This window comes from Gigantopelta aegis, chromosome 4 (genome assembly GCF_016097555.1).
Source record: "Gigantopelta aegis isolate Gae_Host chromosome 4, Gae_host_genome, whole genome shotgun sequence".
In the NCBI taxonomy this organism is placed as follows: domain Eukaryota; kingdom Metazoa; phylum Mollusca; class Gastropoda; order Neomphalida; family Peltospiridae; genus Gigantopelta; species Gigantopelta aegis.
Genome location: NC_054702.1, coordinates 86,680,708 through 86,701,456, shown reverse-complemented (window position 1 = coordinate 86,701,456; position 20,749 = coordinate 86,680,708). Strand labels below are relative to the sequence as shown.

At 37.2% G+C, this 20,749-nt stretch overlaps 1 protein-coding gene across 1 annotated transcript; it reads right to left on the bottom strand.

Annotated features, from left to right (window-relative positions):
• Positions 1 to 126: 126 nt before the first annotated feature.
• LOC121370043 (countin-3-like) lies at positions 127 to 18,451 on the bottom strand. The gene is made up of 7 exons (XM_041495141.1): positions 18,446 to 18,451; positions 13,557 to 13,770; positions 11,045 to 11,180; positions 9,997 to 10,109; positions 9,298 to 9,393; positions 6,093 to 6,233; positions 127 to 549 (listed from the first exon to the last, which is right to left on the bottom strand). The coding sequence occupies exons 1-7, from the start codon at positions 18,449 to 18,451 to the stop codon at positions 464 to 466; spliced, it is 792 nt and encodes a 263-aa protein (XP_041351075.1). The 3' UTR covers positions 127 to 463.
• Between the last annotated feature and the right edge of the window lie 2,298 nt (positions 18,452 to 20,749).

Sequence of the window (20,749 nt, the reverse complement as noted above, 5' to 3'; positions counted from 1 at the left end):
ACTTGCAGGGAACGTTTGGTGTTTTTGTCTAGGCATATCATATAGGCCTATACTTGGAGCCAACAAAACTGAATGACTTCATATCTTAAATTATGTACAAAATAACGAATGCTAATTGACTTGTATGTTATTTTATTTTTAGAAACAATAATTTTATCCAACAATCATTTTACGAATGGTAAACTTTAAATAAAAAACAACAACAAAAACCCACTAAACAAACAGAAGCAGAAACTGTAAGAACGTCTGTTCTATCAAGTGCTGTCACTAATTAGCATGTTGTTCTCTTTTAGAAGTTTTTCGTGTCCACTTCTTCGTGTTGCTATTTTATTGATCCCTGTGTCCATATGATTGTAAAAATTAAGAGGAACAGATACTGTCATAATGACAACGTCACAATCACATTCGTATAACGGTTGTTTGATCACATTCGTATAGCGGTTGTTTGTTAACTTGAGGCGCTCTACTCGGTGATGGTGAATCCCACTAATCGAATGTCGTATACTGAGCTGTGTGGATGTTTGCTGCCACATTCACCATTGCAAACAGCTGAAAATACAAATGTTCTAATATCAGTAATAATGTAATATCAATACTTTTGCATGCTCCTAAAAGAAACGTTTAATTTGGATGGCCCGAAACGCGGTTTCCTAACATAAAAGGATAACTGTAATAACAGGTGACTATTTCACGCAGGTTTGACTGACTTCACAATTAATAAACTATAGAGCATACTCTCTATAGTCCTTCCCACAGGGAACGTCTTTTTTATACTATAGAATTCACTACAAGTTATTTCTTTCTGAGCCGATTGTCTTTTAATAGACCTGTTTTACCAAGATTCCAAAACAGGTATATATAGCCTCTATTAGAAACATACTTATCTGCCCTTGATTTTCATCATGCTAAGCGGTCCCAATTAGCCACTAACAAACTTGCAACAAACGCCCTTTGTTACTACTGAATTGTGAAGTAGTTGTCGACTTGTTCTTTTATTTTTTGACGTTAATAAAGTTTTCTATTACTATTATTGTTCGTCAGATTGCGTGCAATCTCCTTCTTTTACAGAAAAGAAAATGTACAATATGTTTTGTGCTCAACAAAAATACTTACGAACACGTTAAAACGGCACCTTAATAAAGTTTTGATATTTGCAAGTAATATGCATGTGTTTGTGCATATATCACTGTGTACAAATGGAAGTACATTAATTTTATTAAATGACTAGCTGCGATTTTCTGTACCGCCAGCTGCATTATTAACTACGACCTATGCAGTAGTTAATAATGAAACCAACGATACAGAAATTCACTTCCTAGCCTAACGATAAGGTTTCTACTGTCTGACTCGGAACAGCGAGTCCAGTGTCAATGTCAGACGGACATAGTGTAACGGACACAATTTCATGTGTAATTTAATAGTTACGATCGACTATCTACCTGCAATTATTAATACTATGCACAACCATTAAGCATTCCATGGGGTATATATATATATATATATATATATATATATACTGAACAAAATAAGAAACTTCCGCTAACTTTGCATGAACATAACTTGATGAGAACAAACCGGGGGAATAATTGTTATATATGCGTTTAAAGAGTGTTCCATGATGCATCGTTTGGTGCAAAATCATGGCCATAGGTTAACAGAAACTGAGAGAAATTTTGACCAAGTGTGGTAGGGGTTAAAAAACAAAACACCCACTTAATAACGGGTATGACCACCTCTTGAATTGACCACTGCAGTGCATCGCAAGCGCATAGAATTGACTAAAGTCTTGATTTCTGCCTGTGGAATATTGTTCCATTCCTGGATGAGCGCTTGACGAAGTTCGTTGACGTTAACGGGTGGGTTGGGACGACGCCTCAATCGTCTGTCCAGACTATCCCAGACATGCTCGATGTGGTTGAGATCAGGACTTTTAGCGGGCCAGTCATCAATGAAATCAATGTTATTTGTCTAAGAAAATTTACAGTGTCTCTAGCTGTATGAGAGGTGGCATTATCATGCTGAAAAATCGAGATGTTGGCGTTGTTATGGAACAGAGGAATGACGTGATGAGCGAGAATGTCATCGCGGTAACGTTGAGCATTTAAATTGCCATCAAGGACGACTAGTGGTGAACGATAACCATGGGCAATGGCTGCCCAGACCATGACAGAACCCCCACCCCCGAAACGATCTCGTTCAAGAACACAACAGTCAGCATAGCGTTCATTTCTCCTACGGTAGACGCGCCCCCTGCCATCACCACGTTGTAAAGAAAATCCGGATTCATCCGAAAAAAGAACGGTATTCCAGCGTCGCCGTATCCAACGAGTGTGTACACGTGCCCAATTAAGACAATTTAGAAGATGACGTTGCGTTAAAACGCATCCGACGTAAGGACGTCGTGCATGTAAACCGTTCTCCCGCAGACGATTACGAACCGAGTGCCCACTGATTCGGTTATTATGAAGCCCAGGTGTGTTAGCAGTAGTAGCAGTGGCAGTTTGGAATCGATTGCGTAAATGCGTGTTCATGATATAGCGGTCTTGACCACGCGTTGTAACACGCGGACGTCCACGACTTGGCAAGTCGTTGGTGCTTCCTGTCGTTCGAAATCTTACGCGAAGATTTCGTATCGCTCGACTAGAACTCCCAACATGCCTTGCAACGTCTTCTGTTGACATGCCAGCATCAAGCATGCCAATCGCCCGTTCGCATAAATTATTGGGTATTCTTGGCATACTAAAAATACTACAATGTAAAAAACGTTAATTGTTTTACAAATTTTGAAGCGTTTTCGTTCACTTGACAACAATGTCAGTAAGACAAGTAAAACAAATTGACCGAATACTACACGGGACATGTCGAACCATGCATGCACGTGCAAATTGAATTTCACGTTGTCGACGATTAACAGTGCAAAAATAATCGATAAAATTCATGAATCCTGATAATACAGCTCAAGGCTAATACTACCTATATAATTTCATTACACAATGAATTCTTTAACACAACGAATACTATATGTACAAATCGGAAGTTTCTTTTTTTGTTCAGTATATATGTGTGTGTGTGTGTGTGTATATATATATATATATATATATATATATATATATATATATATATATATATATTCACTGGCGTAGGAAGCAGGGGGGGGGAGGGAAGTGCCCCCCCCCCCCCCACTTTTCATATATTTTGCTTTATAATAGTGTAAAAGTGTGTAAATATAAAAGTGTGGCCCCTCCCCACACTTTTTGGCTGTGTGTGTGTGTGTGTGTGTGTGTGTATGCCTACATCCCCCTTTATAATGCAATGTATATAGGCCTAATCAATTTACAGCAAACGAAATATTTAGTCAAACAGGCGCATGTGCAGGAAATTGTATAACTGGCTGGTGGTGTTTTTAGGGTCGGGTCATGCGTCCTCAGAAATACCATTCCCAGTCTGGAGCTCCACGCGGTAAGACGTATTTGTTTCGCTTGTGCACACTGCACGTGCTTTCGTGTGCTCGACTTGAGGGTCCTTCATTTCGTTGTTTTTGTCAGCGAAATGAAGTTTTCTACTGGGATGTATGCGGCCATTGGAACTGATTGAACGCTGGAACGCTTCTCGTTTCGACAGCCTGCATCACCAGGTTGGATTCTTTTTTAGCGAGATTCCTTGCCTTCACGTTATTTCTCCGTCTGACTGTCGACTCTGTGTTTTTTTCGTGACTCGTATGACGGCCATTCTGCAGAACGCCACAGTTGTTTGCGTTTAGTCTCTACATGTCCGAGCCTGTCCTAGCAGTACTGGAAGATTGACCGCCCAACTCTATGAAGAAATAGGAAGCGGGGTCGGTCCCTACTACTCTTTTTCTAGACTTTACCTTGCCTTATAGCGATACCTTGCCTTATAGCGATACCATCTCTTATCCTCCGGAGTCGGGCCCGTCCGCACCACTAGACCAACCCATGACGACTGGACTATACCCTAGTCTGGTACTTTCTCTCATTCAGTCGGATCCGGCTTCTCAAGATCTGTATTTCAGCACAGCACTACACCTCCAACGCCTATCGACTGTCAATCTAGGGGTTTTCTTGACGGGATGCAACCCATCTCGTCCCTTTAAGCTGTGCACCCAAACGGCCTTAACGAGGCCACATTTTTAGATCTGCGTTCAAAATTTTATGTCGAAATTACTTCTTTTTTTATATAATATTATTAAATAGTCCGATCCTCTCTTCTTTCTCTTATTTAATTTTGGACTGTCCTTCTAAAAATGCTCCAAATTATATAAATATTCGGCCGAGCAGTCAATTCTTTTTTATTTTTGGCTTGTAACCTTTTTTTTTTTTTTTTTTTTATTCTATTAACTTTTTTACTAATTGCTATTTTCAAAATTCTGCCTATTTTCAACCCCCCTTCCCCTCCCCCCCCCCCCCCCCCTGAGTCGGGCCACCGATCTTATCGGAGGTCGGACTCGGGATGGGCGTGTTCGAAACCCTAGTGGTATATGGGCACGTTAAACTAGTTATCATCATCATCATCATCAGAAATACACTGAAAAAAACAAAACAAACATAATATAGCACATGGTGAAGGTAACTGTTCTGATCGGAATATTACATATAGTCCGTCCCATCCTACAAAAAAGTTGTTTTTGTAAATAATTTAAGTTTGGTTTGACGTAAAAATAAAAATAAAAGTGTTTTGGAAATAACAAAAATATACAATTTTTGTGTCTAATTTAGAAAACAAGCGGCTCAGAAATAAATAACTTGTAAATTCCATAGTATGAAAAAATGCGTTCCCCGTGGGACGCACTATAAACATAATGTTTCTGTTATCTATTACAACGGTGTTACTGTCACACACAATTAATTAAAACTGCAAGTGTGTTTGTATGTTTAAATGAAATTATAATCATTAATGTGAGGCGAGATTGCAGCTTTGAAGCAAAAAAAAAAAAATAATAATTTCCATGCAAGAAAACCAAAACAATCAGGGTGTGTGACAGCTTGCTAGATTCATCTCCTATATTTATCACATGATCAGTTATAACAAAACGCAATTTCATCAACTAAATTTTTACCTGTATCATTCTTTATTTTTAAAGCATAGGTGGGGACATTTATGATGCCAGGGATTGGCATGCATAAATCTCAGCTGGAGATTCACAAACAACTGTGACCTTCGTTTTTCCAGCATTGGTTTTGTTCCGTTGTTGGAAGCTCCCTTATACGTAAATATTCCTGCAACCTAACCTTTGTAATCTTTTTTGCAGGCACATTTTCATCGCTGATACAGGAATTTATATCATGATCGTCCATGTTTGTTCAAACCGGAACGCGCCAGAAGTAAAGAGTGGTTAGGGGACGTAACTCTGCCTTTTTTTTCGAATTTCTAATAGAGGCTATATATATGTATGTACATAAAGTTGCTGATTCTTCTTTTGCAGAATAGAATTGTAACTAGTCACTAGGGCTACGTTCAGCTAGACAGAGCAGAAAATCGTCCGCTAGACTGGTCTATGCGCTTCACATTAAACCAAATGGCCACGTCGGAAACCAATCAAATAGTTCGCGAACGTTAGCGAAATGTTCGCAGGCTGAACTTCTCTGATTGAGAGCGGTGTGCGTGTGTGTGTGTGTGGGGGGGGGGGGTATCCACATCTTCACCAACCACGATATATATTTTCCTGTAGCCCCATAACATGACTCATGAACAACGACGCACTCAACACATTTTATTTACGGTTATATGGCGTCAGAGACATGGTTAAGAGAGGAAACTCGCTGTGGCCACTTCATGTGCTACTCTTTTCAATTACCAGCCAGGGATCTTTTATATGCACCATCCCACAGACAGGATAGTACATGAACGAGAAATAACCCAATGGGTCCACCGACGGGGATCGATCCCAGACCGACTGCGCATCAATCGAACGCTTTACCACTGGGCAACGTCCTTGAATATCAAATGCAGTGGGTGTATTATCACATCTGTTTGAAAAAGCATATAAAAGATCCCTTTCTGCTTATGAAAAACACTTTAGCCAGTTTTCTCTAATCAAAATTTAACTAGTCAATAAAGTGGCAGTGTATACTAACATATTACGAGCGTGTAGTTTCCTTTCTTCCACGTTTCGCACGGGAATTTCTCGGGGTGGCAGTCGTCCGATTTCTCGGCGTCCAGCATAAATCTAAAGGAGTAGGCGCCTGGTTTTGCGGCTTCGTTGAAAAGTCGTATGTCTGTAAACATGTATACACAGACATTTAAGTCATTGGAAAAATTTAAAAATATCTTTGGTATGGAATTGTTTTAATAAGAAAAATAAATGTTTTAGCAAATATTTTGAATGTTATATTTGTCAGTGGATGAATGAGTTTGAATTAGGTTATACAAATTGTATACAACGAAAGTAGGCTTTGTACCATCCACATCAAATTTGATCGTTATTAGAGCAGGGCGGTATCGAGCGCTGTTTTTGGTATACTCATGCATGCCTGTCTTAAGGCTCACCCGCTAATTTCATCTAAATACAATTAAATTCCATACACAAGGCTCTCGTCTGATTTATACCAACCCATTTTGCGTTTGTCAGATACATTATTAGTGCTTTCCGGGAAATATTTTTTAATACCGAAATTTCGGTATTTTGAAATTTGCTCGGTATGGTAAATCGGTATTGACATAATACCGCTACCGAACTGTATATACGGTATACAATCTAATTAAAATTAGCTCCACTATTACATGTGGATCTAAAGACAGCCAGTTGGAGCTCATGTCCACCAATCAAAACCTTACTTGCAGAATCCTGCCAGTGATTTAAAAATAATTTGAAAACATTCCGAATTATCCTGAGGGTATACGACATGTTTCGTGTGAATTACGAATGCCTTAAAACATGTTTTATTTTATAAAATAAATAATTTGTAATGTAAAACTGAAGACTGATTTAGGTTTTTTTAATTTTATAAATAAATAAATAATTTTTAATGTAAAATTGAAGACTGATAACCCACCCCGTACGTATTGGTATGGTTCGCTGTACTGCGGCCACTAAAATAGACTCGCCCGATATTTTTAGAATTTGTATGCTCCCAAATAACGTTATAAAAGGCGAATTGTGATTGGTCAATATTTAAATCATTATTTACAGACGAAATGTTACCAGGTTTTGATTGGTGGACATGAGCTCCAACTGGCTGTCTTTAGATCCACATGTAATAGTGGAGCTAATTTTAATTAGATTGATACGGTATACCGCCCAGCTCTAATCGTTATTCGTTAATAGTTTAAAGGGACAGTCCTGAGTTTACAACCATTATAAAATGTTTCAGACCAATAGTCTTTTCGATGACGTAACATACAAATTAAATACATTTTCTTATTTAAAATATCAGTGTCTGTATTTACAAGGTGTTTGTTGTTGACCTAATCCTTATAGTAGCCCAAACTGGATTTTACCTCCAAATAATTTCGTACGTACGAAAAAATATATATCACGAATTAAAGTAAAAAAAAGAGTGCTACAAACACATTCGATATACAGACACTGGTATTCTAAACAAGAAAATATATTTAGTATGAAATAGTAGTCGCCAACAAGGCTCTGTTTGCAAACATCTTACAATGGCTGCAAACTCATGACAGTCATTTTAAAGGCTACCGTTCCTAATTCTCTATTTTGTATCCACTGGGTATTTAGCGAGATGGCATAAAGAAACTACTTACGAGAAGCACATCCGTGTAATTCCAGCTCAATAGTTAATTACCATACATTTTCAGGTATCTGTCTTTTTCTATATAGGGCGGGACGTAGCTCAGTGGTAAAGCGCTAGTCTGATGCGCGGTCGGTCTGGGACCGATCACCGTCGGTGGGCTCATTGGGCTATTTCTCGTTCCAGCCAGTGCACCACGACTGGTATATCAAAGGCGGTGGTATATGCTACCATGTCTGTTGGATGATGCATATACAAGAACCCTTGCTACTAATGGACAAATGTAGCGGGTTTCCTCTGTAAGACTACAGGTCCAAATGACCAAATGTTTAACATCTAATAGCCGATGATGAATAAATCAATGTGCTCTAGTGGTGTAGTTAAACAAAAAAACCTTTTTTCTATAAAAGAATCACTTACTAGCAATTTGTTTTCAATATCCTCTGTATACAAAGACCTTTAATTTCAGTGTTTTGTGTCAAGAAAATGTTCACAATATCTTGCCAATGTATAAGCCATATGATCAAATCTTGGTGGTTCTCAAGTAATTTCCAGGTGTATGTTACATAGGTTGCAATGAATGCCTAAAATCAGTCAGTTTGTAAAATGACTAAAGTTTCAGTCAGTTTACAAATTGACTGAAAATTCATCCCATTTATTTAACAGATTGACTGAAAATTATTTGAATTTAAAAAAAAAATGAAACTAATGAGTATTTCTTTTATCTTTATTGACCCGTGGGTTTATCATGAACCATCAGTATAATATTTGTCACGCACAAATAAATACACAGAGAACACATATTCTCGCGTGCATGTATACGTATGCATCAGGCCTGTAACCAGGATTTTGAGAGGAGTGGGGGGGGGGGGGTCGTTTAGGCTTATGTGATAGGCGAGGGCGCGAAGCGCCCGAGTTGCTTAGGTGGCTCCGGGGCATATTAAAAAAAAGGTCACCGGTAGGGGGAGGGGGGTCGACCGACCCCCTCCCCAATCCCCCATTGGTTTCGGGCCTGTACATAAATCTACACATATGCATGCACACACACACATACAGTCACACACGCACGCGCGCGCGCACGCACGCACGTACATATGTCTTGATGTATGAATATCTGTATATTGTATGTATGTCGAGGTTGACTGTTACATACATAGATATTAACGCACTGGCGCAGGCAATAATAAAATCCTTTCTGGCCTTACAAATTGTCCCATGTCGTTGCTGGGACTCGAACCTATGGCACTGAATCGCTCGCAACTTGTAGACTTGCCACGATACGTTCTGAGCTATCGAGTCATCCTATGTATGTATGTATGTATGTATGTATGTATATATTTATGTATGTATACATACATACATATATATTTGTGTGTATCTATATATATATATATATATATATATATATATATATATATATATATATATATATATATATATATATATATACACATACACATACACATACACATATATATATATATACTAGTACCGCACACACACACGCACACGCACACATACACACACGGATACCTTTGAAGCAGATACAACATTATCATGTATTGGAACCTGTGGATTTCTGACTTACCAAGTGGTAATTTGTCCACTGTATTAATGTGAACTTCTAACTGCCCAGTTCCAGTTCCATTCCGAGTAACGTAACTGAAGTCGATCTCCCTTTCACCTACCAAACAAAAACCAGATAGTCATTTGATACATTTACACTACAAACTGAATGGATTGTTTTTTCGTTTGTTCGTTTGTGTGTGTGTGTGTGTGTGTGTGTGTGTGTGTGTGTGTGTGTGTGTGTGTAATAAGGCAAGAAATAGCGAATTTGCTTTACTGAAAAAACATAGGTGTCGGAAGATGACAGCAACTTGGGACGGAGGGACTATTTATTAATTTGAATTTCATCTGTGGGAGGAGACAGTTCCTTACCTATGTCTTATCTTTGCTAATGTCTTTTTTAATGGGGTTTTTTTTTTTTTTTTTATTACAGATGACTTCTAATGCTTGTTTCAGTACAATTTGACCCGTGATACACATAAAAACACGGTGGTTTTTATTTTATTATGTTATTTTATTGATTTTTGTTTTGTGCATTTATGAAAAAAACTACCGAAATGCACATACGACTGTGTTTCGTTAATCAGTGGTTCGTAACCATACTTGTTGTTTGATGAATATCCCTTACATTAAAAGACGCTGCATAGTTAAATGATGCTAAAATATCTGCTGGTCCTTAATTCATTTCGTTGAGTATAGTTTAATGATTTCTGTATCTCACCCGGTGGGCCGGACACTGGACTGATGGTGAGTTCAGTGATGCGGGCATCTCCTCCATCAAAGACTGGACATCCCTTGACGAGCTCGCAGAAATAGATATCGTCAAGGTCCTCCCTAAAATTACACCAATATCATTTATTTTAACTTCAACGTTTCTCTACTGAAATCGGCTTATGAAAAACATTTCTCGACTTTTCGTTAGTAAAATATTTAAATCTTCTAGGGTAAAATCAAACTAAATGACAAGTACTGGTAATAAATATAAAGCATATATTACGTATTATTTACGATTATAGCCTAACTGAGCATTCAAACTGACAAAACCGTTATTGTATTTGGACACTTTATGCCTTATGTGACACCATGCACTCATGAACTACTGTGAAATCAATTGTGACTCCAACAGTTCGCAGGGCGGGACGTAGCCCAGTGGTAAAGTGTTCGCTTAAATGCGCGGTCGGACTGGGATCGATCCCCGTCGGTGGGCCCATTGGGCTATTTCTCGCTCCAGCTAGTGCACCACGAATGATATATTAAAGGTCGTGGTATGTGTTATCCTGTCTGTGGGATGATGCATATAAAAGATCCCTTGCTGCTAATCGAAAAGAGTAGCCCATGAAGTGGCCACAGTGGGTTTCCTCTCTCAATATCTGTGTGGTTCTTAACCATATGTCCGACGCCATATAAACGTAAATAAAATGTGTTGAGTGCGTCGTTAAATAAACCATTTCCAACAGTTCGCATGAAATGCTCCTCCTCATGCAAGAACCATAGCTCACCGTTTATATATCTGGTGCTAAGTTCCACATCATCAATATGTTAATTGGCTTATTGTTATAGTATCTAGGAAGATTTAGTTCACTGCCATATGATGCCATAAGTTTATTTTTACAACGAAGAATACTGCCTGTGGAAATGGCTATGGAGGAAAAACTGTTTCATTGATATTCCTACCCCTCACCGTCCTCCCTCCCACAAAACGCATAACTTTGTGACACGATTATACTATGATAGCTAAATATACAGTCACCATGATCGTAAAGTCTCACTTCTGTAAGATTTTAGCAAACTCTTTTGCGCCTTCGATGTCACAGAAGAAATTACAAAGCGCTCCTAGAACCTGACTTCCCGTTTTTGAGGCAAGTAAATCACATAAGACTCCACACGAGTCGATCACACCTATATCTGAAAAACATCAATTGTATGTATACACTGCTACTACACGAGTCGATCACACCTATATCTGAAAAACATCAATTGTATACTGTTACCACACGAGTTAACCACACACATCTGAAAAACAACAATTGTATGTATACACTGTCACTACACGAGTCGATCACACCTATATCTGAAAAACATCAATTGTATATGTACACTTTGTAACCACACGAGTCGATCACACCTATATCTGACAACGTCAATTGTATGTATACACTGTCGCCACACTAATTGACCACACCTATATCCGAAAAACATCAACTGTATATATAAACTGTCACTACACGAGTCGATCACACCTATATCTGAAAACGTCAATTGTGTGTATACACTGTGTAACCACCGTAGTCGATCACACCTATATCTGAAAACGTCAATTGTGTGTATACACTGTGTAACCACCGTAGTCGATCACACCTATATCTGAAAACGTCAATTGTGTGTATACACTGTGTAACCACCGTAGTCGATCACACCTATATCTGAAAACGTCAATTGTGTGTGTGCACTGTGTAACCACACGAGTCGATCACACCTATATCTGAAAAATATCAGTTGTATATATACACTGCTACCACACGAGTTAACCACACACATCTGAAAAAACAACAATTGTATGTATACGCTGTCACTACACGAGTCGATCACACCTATATCTGAAAAACATCAATTGTATATATACACTGCTACCACACGAGTTAACCACACACATCTGAAAAACATCAAATGTATGTATACACTTTCACTACACGAGTCCATCACACCTATATCTGAAAACGTCAGTTGTATGTATACACTGTCGCCACACGAACTGACCACACCTATATCCGAAAAACACCAATTGTATGTATACACTGTCACCACACGAGTCCATCACACCTATATCTGAAAACGTCAAATGTATGTATACACTGTGTAACCACCATAGTCGACCACACCTATATCTGAAAAACATCAAATGTATATATACACTGTCACTACACGAGTCGATCACACCTATATCTGAAAAGGTCAGTTGTATGTATACACTGTAACCACACGAATTGACCACACCTATATCTGAAAAACATCAAATGTATATATACACTTTCACTACACGAGTCGATCACACCTATATCTGAAAACGTCAGTTGTATGTATACACTGTAACCACACAAGTCGACCACACCTATATCTGAAAAACATCAAATGTATATATACACTGTCACTACACGAGTCGATCACACCTATATCTGAAAAGGTCAGTTGTATGTATACACTGTAACCACACGAATTGACCACACCTATATCTGAAAAACATCAAATGTATATATACACTTTCACTACACGAGTCGATCACACCTATATCTGAAAACGTCAGTTGTATGTATACACTGTAACCACACAAGTCGACCACACCTATATCTGAAAAACATCAAATGTATATATACACTGTCACTACACGAGTCGATCACACCTATATCTGAAAAGGTCAGTTGTATGTATACACTGTAACCACACAAGTCGACCACACCTATATCTGAAAAGGTCAGTTGTATGTATACACTGTCACTACACGAGTCGATCACACCTATATCTGAAAAACATCAATTGTATGTATGTATACACTGTCACCACACGAGTCGACCACATCTATATCTGAAAAACATCAATTGTATGTATACACTGTCACCACACGAGTCGACCACACCTATATCCGAAAAACATCAAATGTGTGTATACACTGTCACCACACGAGTCCATCACACCTATATCTGAAAACGTTAATTGTATGTATACACTGTTACCACACGAGTCGACCTCGGTAGTAGTTGTAGTAGTAGTAGTAGTAGTGTGTGTGTGTGTGTGTGTGTGTGTGTGTGGCTGTGTGTGTGTGTCTGTGTGTGTGTGTACATGTGTATGTATGTATGTATTTATTTATTTATTATTTGTTTTAATTCAGGTTTAACCATTTATTATCTTTAAATGGACTTGTGATAACTAACGTGTAACCATCTTTGATGTACCAGAGCTCTCCTTAGCATGTGAATTGAAATAGGACTACAAAAGGGTCAGTGCCCAATATGGTAATAAATAAATAAATAACCGACCCCCCGACTCCCCATTGGGTACGGGCCTGATATGTATGTATAGAATATATGTATGTTTTCAAAAGTCATTAGGCCCAAAGTAAATAAAGTATAGTATTAGCCCGAGTACTCTGGCGGTAAGAGAGCTAAACGGACTGTTGAACAACTGTCCAAAAGTCAGTCTCGCTCTCTTACCGTCAGAGTACTCGGGTTAGTAAAGCATCTGTTACTGAATATCTTATACTAGTCTGTAAGCCAGTTTTGTAATTACCTAATGATAAAGATATCAATATCTCGATAGCTTCATCGGCGAAGTCGATACACAGTGGACACATGTCCAATTTGTCGTAGTTAAGTCGTGATGTCCGCGTTACTATGGTAATGAACTGTGTGGACGGGAGAACTTGGTTTCGTCTCCTCCGCATCACCACCTCCCCCGCCACTGTCTGCACCATGAACACGGACACGAGAACTGCGACCAGTACCTTTAAAAATAGTAATAACACTAACAATACACCAACTTTTGTTCTGCATTTTATATTCTTTGTATTCTAGTTTTGCCAGCTATATGAAATATTTTATTTATTGATCTTAAATAATGAATACATGAATGTTTAACGACACCCCAGTATAAAAATTCACATCGGCTATTGGTTGTGAAACAAAGGTAGAAGGTAAGTACATTTGTATATGAATAAGATTAATTTAAAAATCAAACTTACATATATTAATGTAAAAGAAAAACCAGTGTAAAGAGCTGTGGGGTAAAAGCACAATACAATACAAATATCAAAGTATATAACTATCAAACTATAAACATGTTTTACAAATGATGTGTGAGCTAGATCTAGTTGATATATGACGTGATCATAATCCACAAATCTAGCAATTTACATGGAGAAGAAAACTCCTATTAAGTAAGCCAGACTTGATTTTTTTTCTGATCTAGCAAGATTTATATTTTTTTATTAGTGACTCAAATATAATTTCCGATTATATTTCAGACCAGATAAGCATTAAGCATAAAATTCAACTTGACAAACCAACAAAACTCAAACACATATAGGAAATTTAATAACTCCCTTTTGGGTGACAAGGAATATGTTAAAGCTATAAAAGAAGTAATTTTAAGGTTGTCCAGCAATACTCTGCTAACGGTTTTGAACCAATATCACCAGAAGATATATCTCATGAAATAAAATTCAAGATTAATGATCAGCTTTTTATGGAAACTCTTCTTATAGAAATCCGAGGTAAAACGATTTCAAATGCCTCATTTAAGAATAAAGAAAGCAAGAAACTATAATAAGTTTTAAATAGGGAAATAAATTACTTGGAAAATAACATAGACAATATTGACTTTGATCGCTTACAAGCAAAAAAACTGGAACTAGAAAATATAAGAAGAAAAACGATGGAAGGCATTCTTATTCGCTCCAGAGCTAAATGGATTGATGACAGAGAAAAAAAAACTTTTGTAATTTAGAAAACAGGAATTTTACTAGCAAGTCAATGACACAAATTCAATCGGAAGATGATACATTTTTAACTCGCACACGTGATATTTTTGGGGAAGCTAAGACATTTTATGAAAATCTGTTTGCATCAAAATAACCATTTAATTCCTGAATATGAACTTAATTCCATGTTTTTTTCAAAATAATACAATAAATAAGTTAAATGAAGTGAGGCTAAATCTCTTGAAGGTGAAGTTACTTATGATGAATTGCTAAACGTCCTAAAACATTAAACAAAAGTCCTGATGAATATACTTATGAGTTTCACAAAATTTTCTGAAAAGATATTGGCATTTATTTATTAAGATCAATAAACGAAGGCTTTGAAAAAGGAGTATTTTCGGTTACCCAAAAGCAAGGAATTATAACATGTATCCCTAAAGGTGACAAGCCGAAGCAATTTTGAAAAACTGGCGCCCAATTGTACTTTTAAATTGCTGTCACGGGGATCCTATAATACCCGTAACTGAATGAAACACGATTATCAAAATATCTCTCCTAACTGTATATCTATTAGATCTCTCTGTAACAGGCAGTTATACCCGCTGGCTCGTCTAGGTATGATCAGAGATAAGATCTTATATAAAGTATATATTATTATAGCACGTTTAGTTCACTAGAAAACACAACAAAAACACAATACACTTTGGAATCTGTATTAACCTACGCTGACAAATGTACTGCCGCAGTAGTTAATTAACAACAACAAATAATAACAACCCAGAACTGATCACTTAATTAGTTAATCTCTAGGTGTCTAGTTTACACAATATGCTAATCACTTCACCGTGACACAACACCCACACGTGTGATAATTGAGAAACGCTGCCAGGAGAACTTAATTAATAAAGGAATTACAACTCTATTCCTAACTGGTTAATTTTTAATTAACCCTTACTACTCGTTCAATAACGTGTAATAATTGAGAAACGCTTCCCGGAGTACTTAATTAATAAAGGAATTACAACTCTATTCCTAACTGGTTAATTTTTAATTAACCCTTAACTACTCATTCAGTAACCTTGTAATACAGACTTAATACTAGTACCTATCACAATAAAGACAATAACCTACAGTTTACCTAGGTCCTCTAGGATGACTGGTTAAGCTTTTTATATATATAGAACAGTGAGCCTACAGTATTACTGCGTCAGATGACCGGCAGCACCGTCTAAATAATATTGGTATAATACAGTATTAAAATATTTAAAGTCACATCAATCACATCAAGGTTATACACAGAGCAGAAATAAAATTATTTACCAGTCCGGACGGACAGCGATCCCCTGGAGCCTTCCTTATGTTTCTCCCCGATATCTCTAAAACCCTAGCTATTTATTCAAAACTCTCAGAGACAGCGAATATCGCCTGGGGACACAAGGCGGTACTGAATCTTATCATGTGGATTTTCCACAGCCACCACGCCGGCATATCTTCCTCTGATCGTCAGACTGGCTCTCGCCATTCGCCAAAATCACGGTTGTAAAAACCGCACTCGCAGAGGTATTACGTAACTACTGGCCACATGGCCTCCACAGCTGGACTAAGTGCATATTGGAATGCACGGTCGCGCGAAGGTATTACGTAACAAATTGCCCATCTGGGCTAAGTGCATTTGGAACTGCACACGGTCCTCTAAAACAATTAATATCGCCACAGGCGAAAAGAAATTAAGAGCATGTACCGTCACAATTGCTCTTTGAAACTTTTGTCATTGGTAATTGCTGAAAGACTAAAAAACATTCCAAAACGTATTAATGAAGATCAAACTGGTTTTATGGCAAACCGGTATATTGGTGACAACATCCGTTTATTATATGATTCTATAGTTAGTGCTGAAACGTTAAATATTCCTGGGATGTTATTTTTTGGTAAACTTTGAAATTGCCTTTGACTCAGTATCTTGGTCCTTCATTAATAATATCCCTTTCATTTGTTTTTTGTTTTTTTGGTGGGTTTTTTTTTTTTTTTTAGGGGGGGGGGGGGGGTTTGGTAATGACATAAGAACGTGGGTTCAAATATTTCATAACTTGTTTAATAAATGATGGCACTTCATTTACATGGTTTGAAATTCATGGAAGCTGTAGACAAGGCGACCCTATTTCTACCTATATAGTTTTATTATGCGCAGAAATTGTAGCTCTTATGGTTAGAAACAATCCATATATTACAGGCCTTTCTGTCAATTATAATGAGCATCTCCTTATGACACAATATGCAGATGACACTGAATTCACTGTTCGTGGGAATAAAAAAACCTCTTTTCAAACTAGTTACAGTATTGAACGCTTTTGCTGATATGTCTGGATTAAATATTAACTATGATGAATCTCAAGTGATTTGGATCGGAGCTAAGAGCAATAGTAAAGACATACATTTTCTAAACTCAAAACAACATTGAACCCAAATATGTTCACAATTCTTGGAATCACGTTCACAATAAATACGGATGAAATGAGTCATATTATTTTTATTATTTTTATTGTTAAGTCTTTACTTATTTCTAAACTTAATTATGTTTTCTTGACTCTTCCAAATCTGTATACCAAAATGGTAATGTATAATTTTGTATTGTAACTCTGTCACTTCATCACTGCGGTTGGGACAGATATCAAATGTAAACAGGGGTTCTGTGAATAAATATTTTTAAAAAGATAAGAAAAACAAGTAAGTATATTTTTAAACTTTGTATAAAAATCAAATTGTTTTAAAAAAACTTTACAATTAATTGTGTATGGAATTTAAAATATTCTAATATATTGCTGTTACTAAATATATATTTTGTGTCCGTTTCAGATGATTACACAACATTGGCAGTGCTTACACTGAGGATGAGGGTCTGTCTTTAATATAAATGAATGTGTTAAATGTGTGTGACCGATGCCAATACGACTCGACATGGGCGTACATAGGATTTTGAAAAGGGGGGTTCCAATACATAGGATTTTGAAAAGGGGGGTTCCAAAATAGATTGCAGAGATATTGGGCATATATTTCTATGTTGAGTAAATATAATAATGTCAGATATCAATGTCAGATATATTAAATTATAAAAAAACGATTTCGGAGGGGGGGGGGGGTCGGTCGAACCCATCGAACCCCCCCCCCCCCCCCATGTACGCCCATGCTCAAGAACACCCCATCGTTCCTACACTGCCTTTAGGAAGACTGCCACTCTCACAGAATGGAGCTTGTTCGTGGCCGCACCGTTCCAATAATTTCGTCAAGTCGAAAAGATATATAAAATCACTGACGGGGATACCAGTACTCTTATGGGACAAATTCAAAGTAGATTTGTTAGAAGAATCTGCCTTTTGATTACCCTTCTGATCTTAAATAAAATGCTGTATTTTATTATATTGTTGATAATTTCACAATTTGATTAAAATTAGCTCTACCACATATAATAGTGGAGCTAATTTTAATTAGATTGATAATTTCATCAAAGCATTTTTGAAAATGCAATAAAAATTAATCAGATATTCTAATTTCTTCTTTTTTTGACGTATGTTAAATATTTCAGCAAATATTAATTAAAATATAGTGTGCAGTTAAGGTTCATATATTTTTCATAACTGCATTTCTAAGAAAATAGTATATAATAGATAAAATAAATTTAAAAATAAGAAAATGAAACACGCACCTTCATTTCGACTGGACAACTATGGAAAGCTGTGTCTCGGCTAGATAAATTGGGTCACCTGATTAGAAACCAGAGTTCAAAATAGATGGTGGGGTGTCAATTTTATCGAATCGAAAACTTGACCAATATCATGCAGCATCAGCCATGAGCGGATTTATGGCGGGGTGGATAGATTGTGTGGTGGGAATTTTTTATGGGTTTTTCATTTTGTTTTTTATTTGTTTTATTTTGTTTGTTTCCTTAATTCTTTGGTTGTTTCCTTAATTCTTTGGTTGTTTTCTTTGTTTCATTTTGAGTTTTTTTTACTCTACAAAGATAAATATTTAAACCAGCAATCGGTGTTTTCATAAATAGTTACAATGTATCTTCTCAATATATCTAATCTGGACGCCACCCCCTTTAAAAATTCTAGATCTGCCACTGATTAATTTAAAGTACATTACAATACATGTACTTTTACTATTTACCCTATCATATACTATGTTGTACGAAATACAGATAAAACTGTGTTAATAAACTGACCAGTATCTTGTTTCTATCAAAAGATATCGTGAGTTGAACTCACAGGTCTCGATCACACAAATAACCGAGGCAATGGCGTATCAAATGGGTGGATCCAGTCAGAAATTAATTACGATATCAATGTCTAGGCTGGGATAGATTCATACGGAATGAACCGGATTGAGCTGAAATGTTGTGTACTGTAACAGTGTAGCCCTTAAACTTAGAGCATATGAAAATTTGTTTTACGGGCCTTTTTTTGAAATACCTTGTTACCGCATTTGTACGTAGGAGATACAAAATGTGTTGTCCCCTGTAGTGGACATGTTTGCTGTAGTAGTACTCTTAGAATGCTTGTTGTTAAAGAGACATTCCCGAGTTTGCTGCATTGTAAGATGTTTCCGACTAATAAAATATTTCAACGATTAAACTTACATATTAAATATATTTTATTGTATAGAATATCAGTGTCTGTATATTCAATGTGTTTCTTGTCGTCTTAATATTTGTAAGAAGCCCAAACTGGATTTTGTCTTCAAATAATTTCGTACGTACGAAAAAATCTTTTTTATGAAATAAAATGAAATTTAACCTACTACAAATATTAGAACGACCAGAAACACGTTTAATATAAAGCCACTAATAATTTATGCAGAAAAATATATTCGATATGTAATTACAGTCGTCAAAAAGTCTCTTTTAGTCGCTAACATCTGAAACATTGCAGCAAACTCAGGAATGTCCCTTTAATGATATTTATGATACTTGCGATTGTGGTTGTGGCAAATTATTTGAAATTTATTAATGCAGTAACGTACATAATTGTGATGACTATATAAAAAGGAAGGAAATGTTTTAATTAACGACGCACTCAACATATTTAATTTATGGTTATGTGACGTCAGACATATGGTTAAGGACCACACAGCTATTGCGAGAGGAAACCCGCTGTCACCACTTCATGGGCTACTCTTTTCGATTAACACCAAGGGATATTTTATTTGCACCACCCCACAAACAGGATAGTACATACCACGGCCTTTGTTACACCAGTTGTGGAACATTGGCAGGAACGAGAAATAGCCCAATGGGTCCACCGACGGGGATCGATTCAAGACCGACCGCGCATCAAGCGAACGCTTTACCACTGGGCTACGTCCCGCCCCATTCCAGAAAAACTTTAAGAGTTTTTATTTTTTTGTCAATAATTCCAGATTGCCTTGATATAAAAGGACTAAAAATAATACATACCCTCACTCAGGTGGATATTGAAATAATATTTTGCCCCACCCCACGCTGTTATCTTCCGATGTCAATGGATTGTCATGATGCCTATGGGTTGTTAGGGGCGAAACGTAGCCCAGTGGTAAAGTGCTTGCTTGATGCACGGTTGGTTTGGGATCGATCCCCGTCAGTGGGCCCATTGGGCTATTTCTCGCTCCAGCCAGTGGACCACGACTGGTACATCAAAGGCCGTGGTATGTGCTATCCTGTCTATGGGATGGTGCATATAAAAGATCCCTTGCTGCTAATCGAAAAGAGTAGCCCATGAAGTGGCGACAGCGGGTTTCTTCCCTCAATATCTATGTGGTCCTTAACCATATGTCCGACGCCATATAACTGTAAATAAAATGTGTTGAGTGCGTCGTTAAATAAACCATTTCCTTCCTTCCTATGGGTTGATATGACGCGTATGGGTTGTCACGATGCCTGTGGGTTGTCATGACTGACGCCTATGGGTTGTCACGATGCCTGTGGGTTGTCATGACTGACGCCTATGGGTTGTCATGATAATTTACTAAT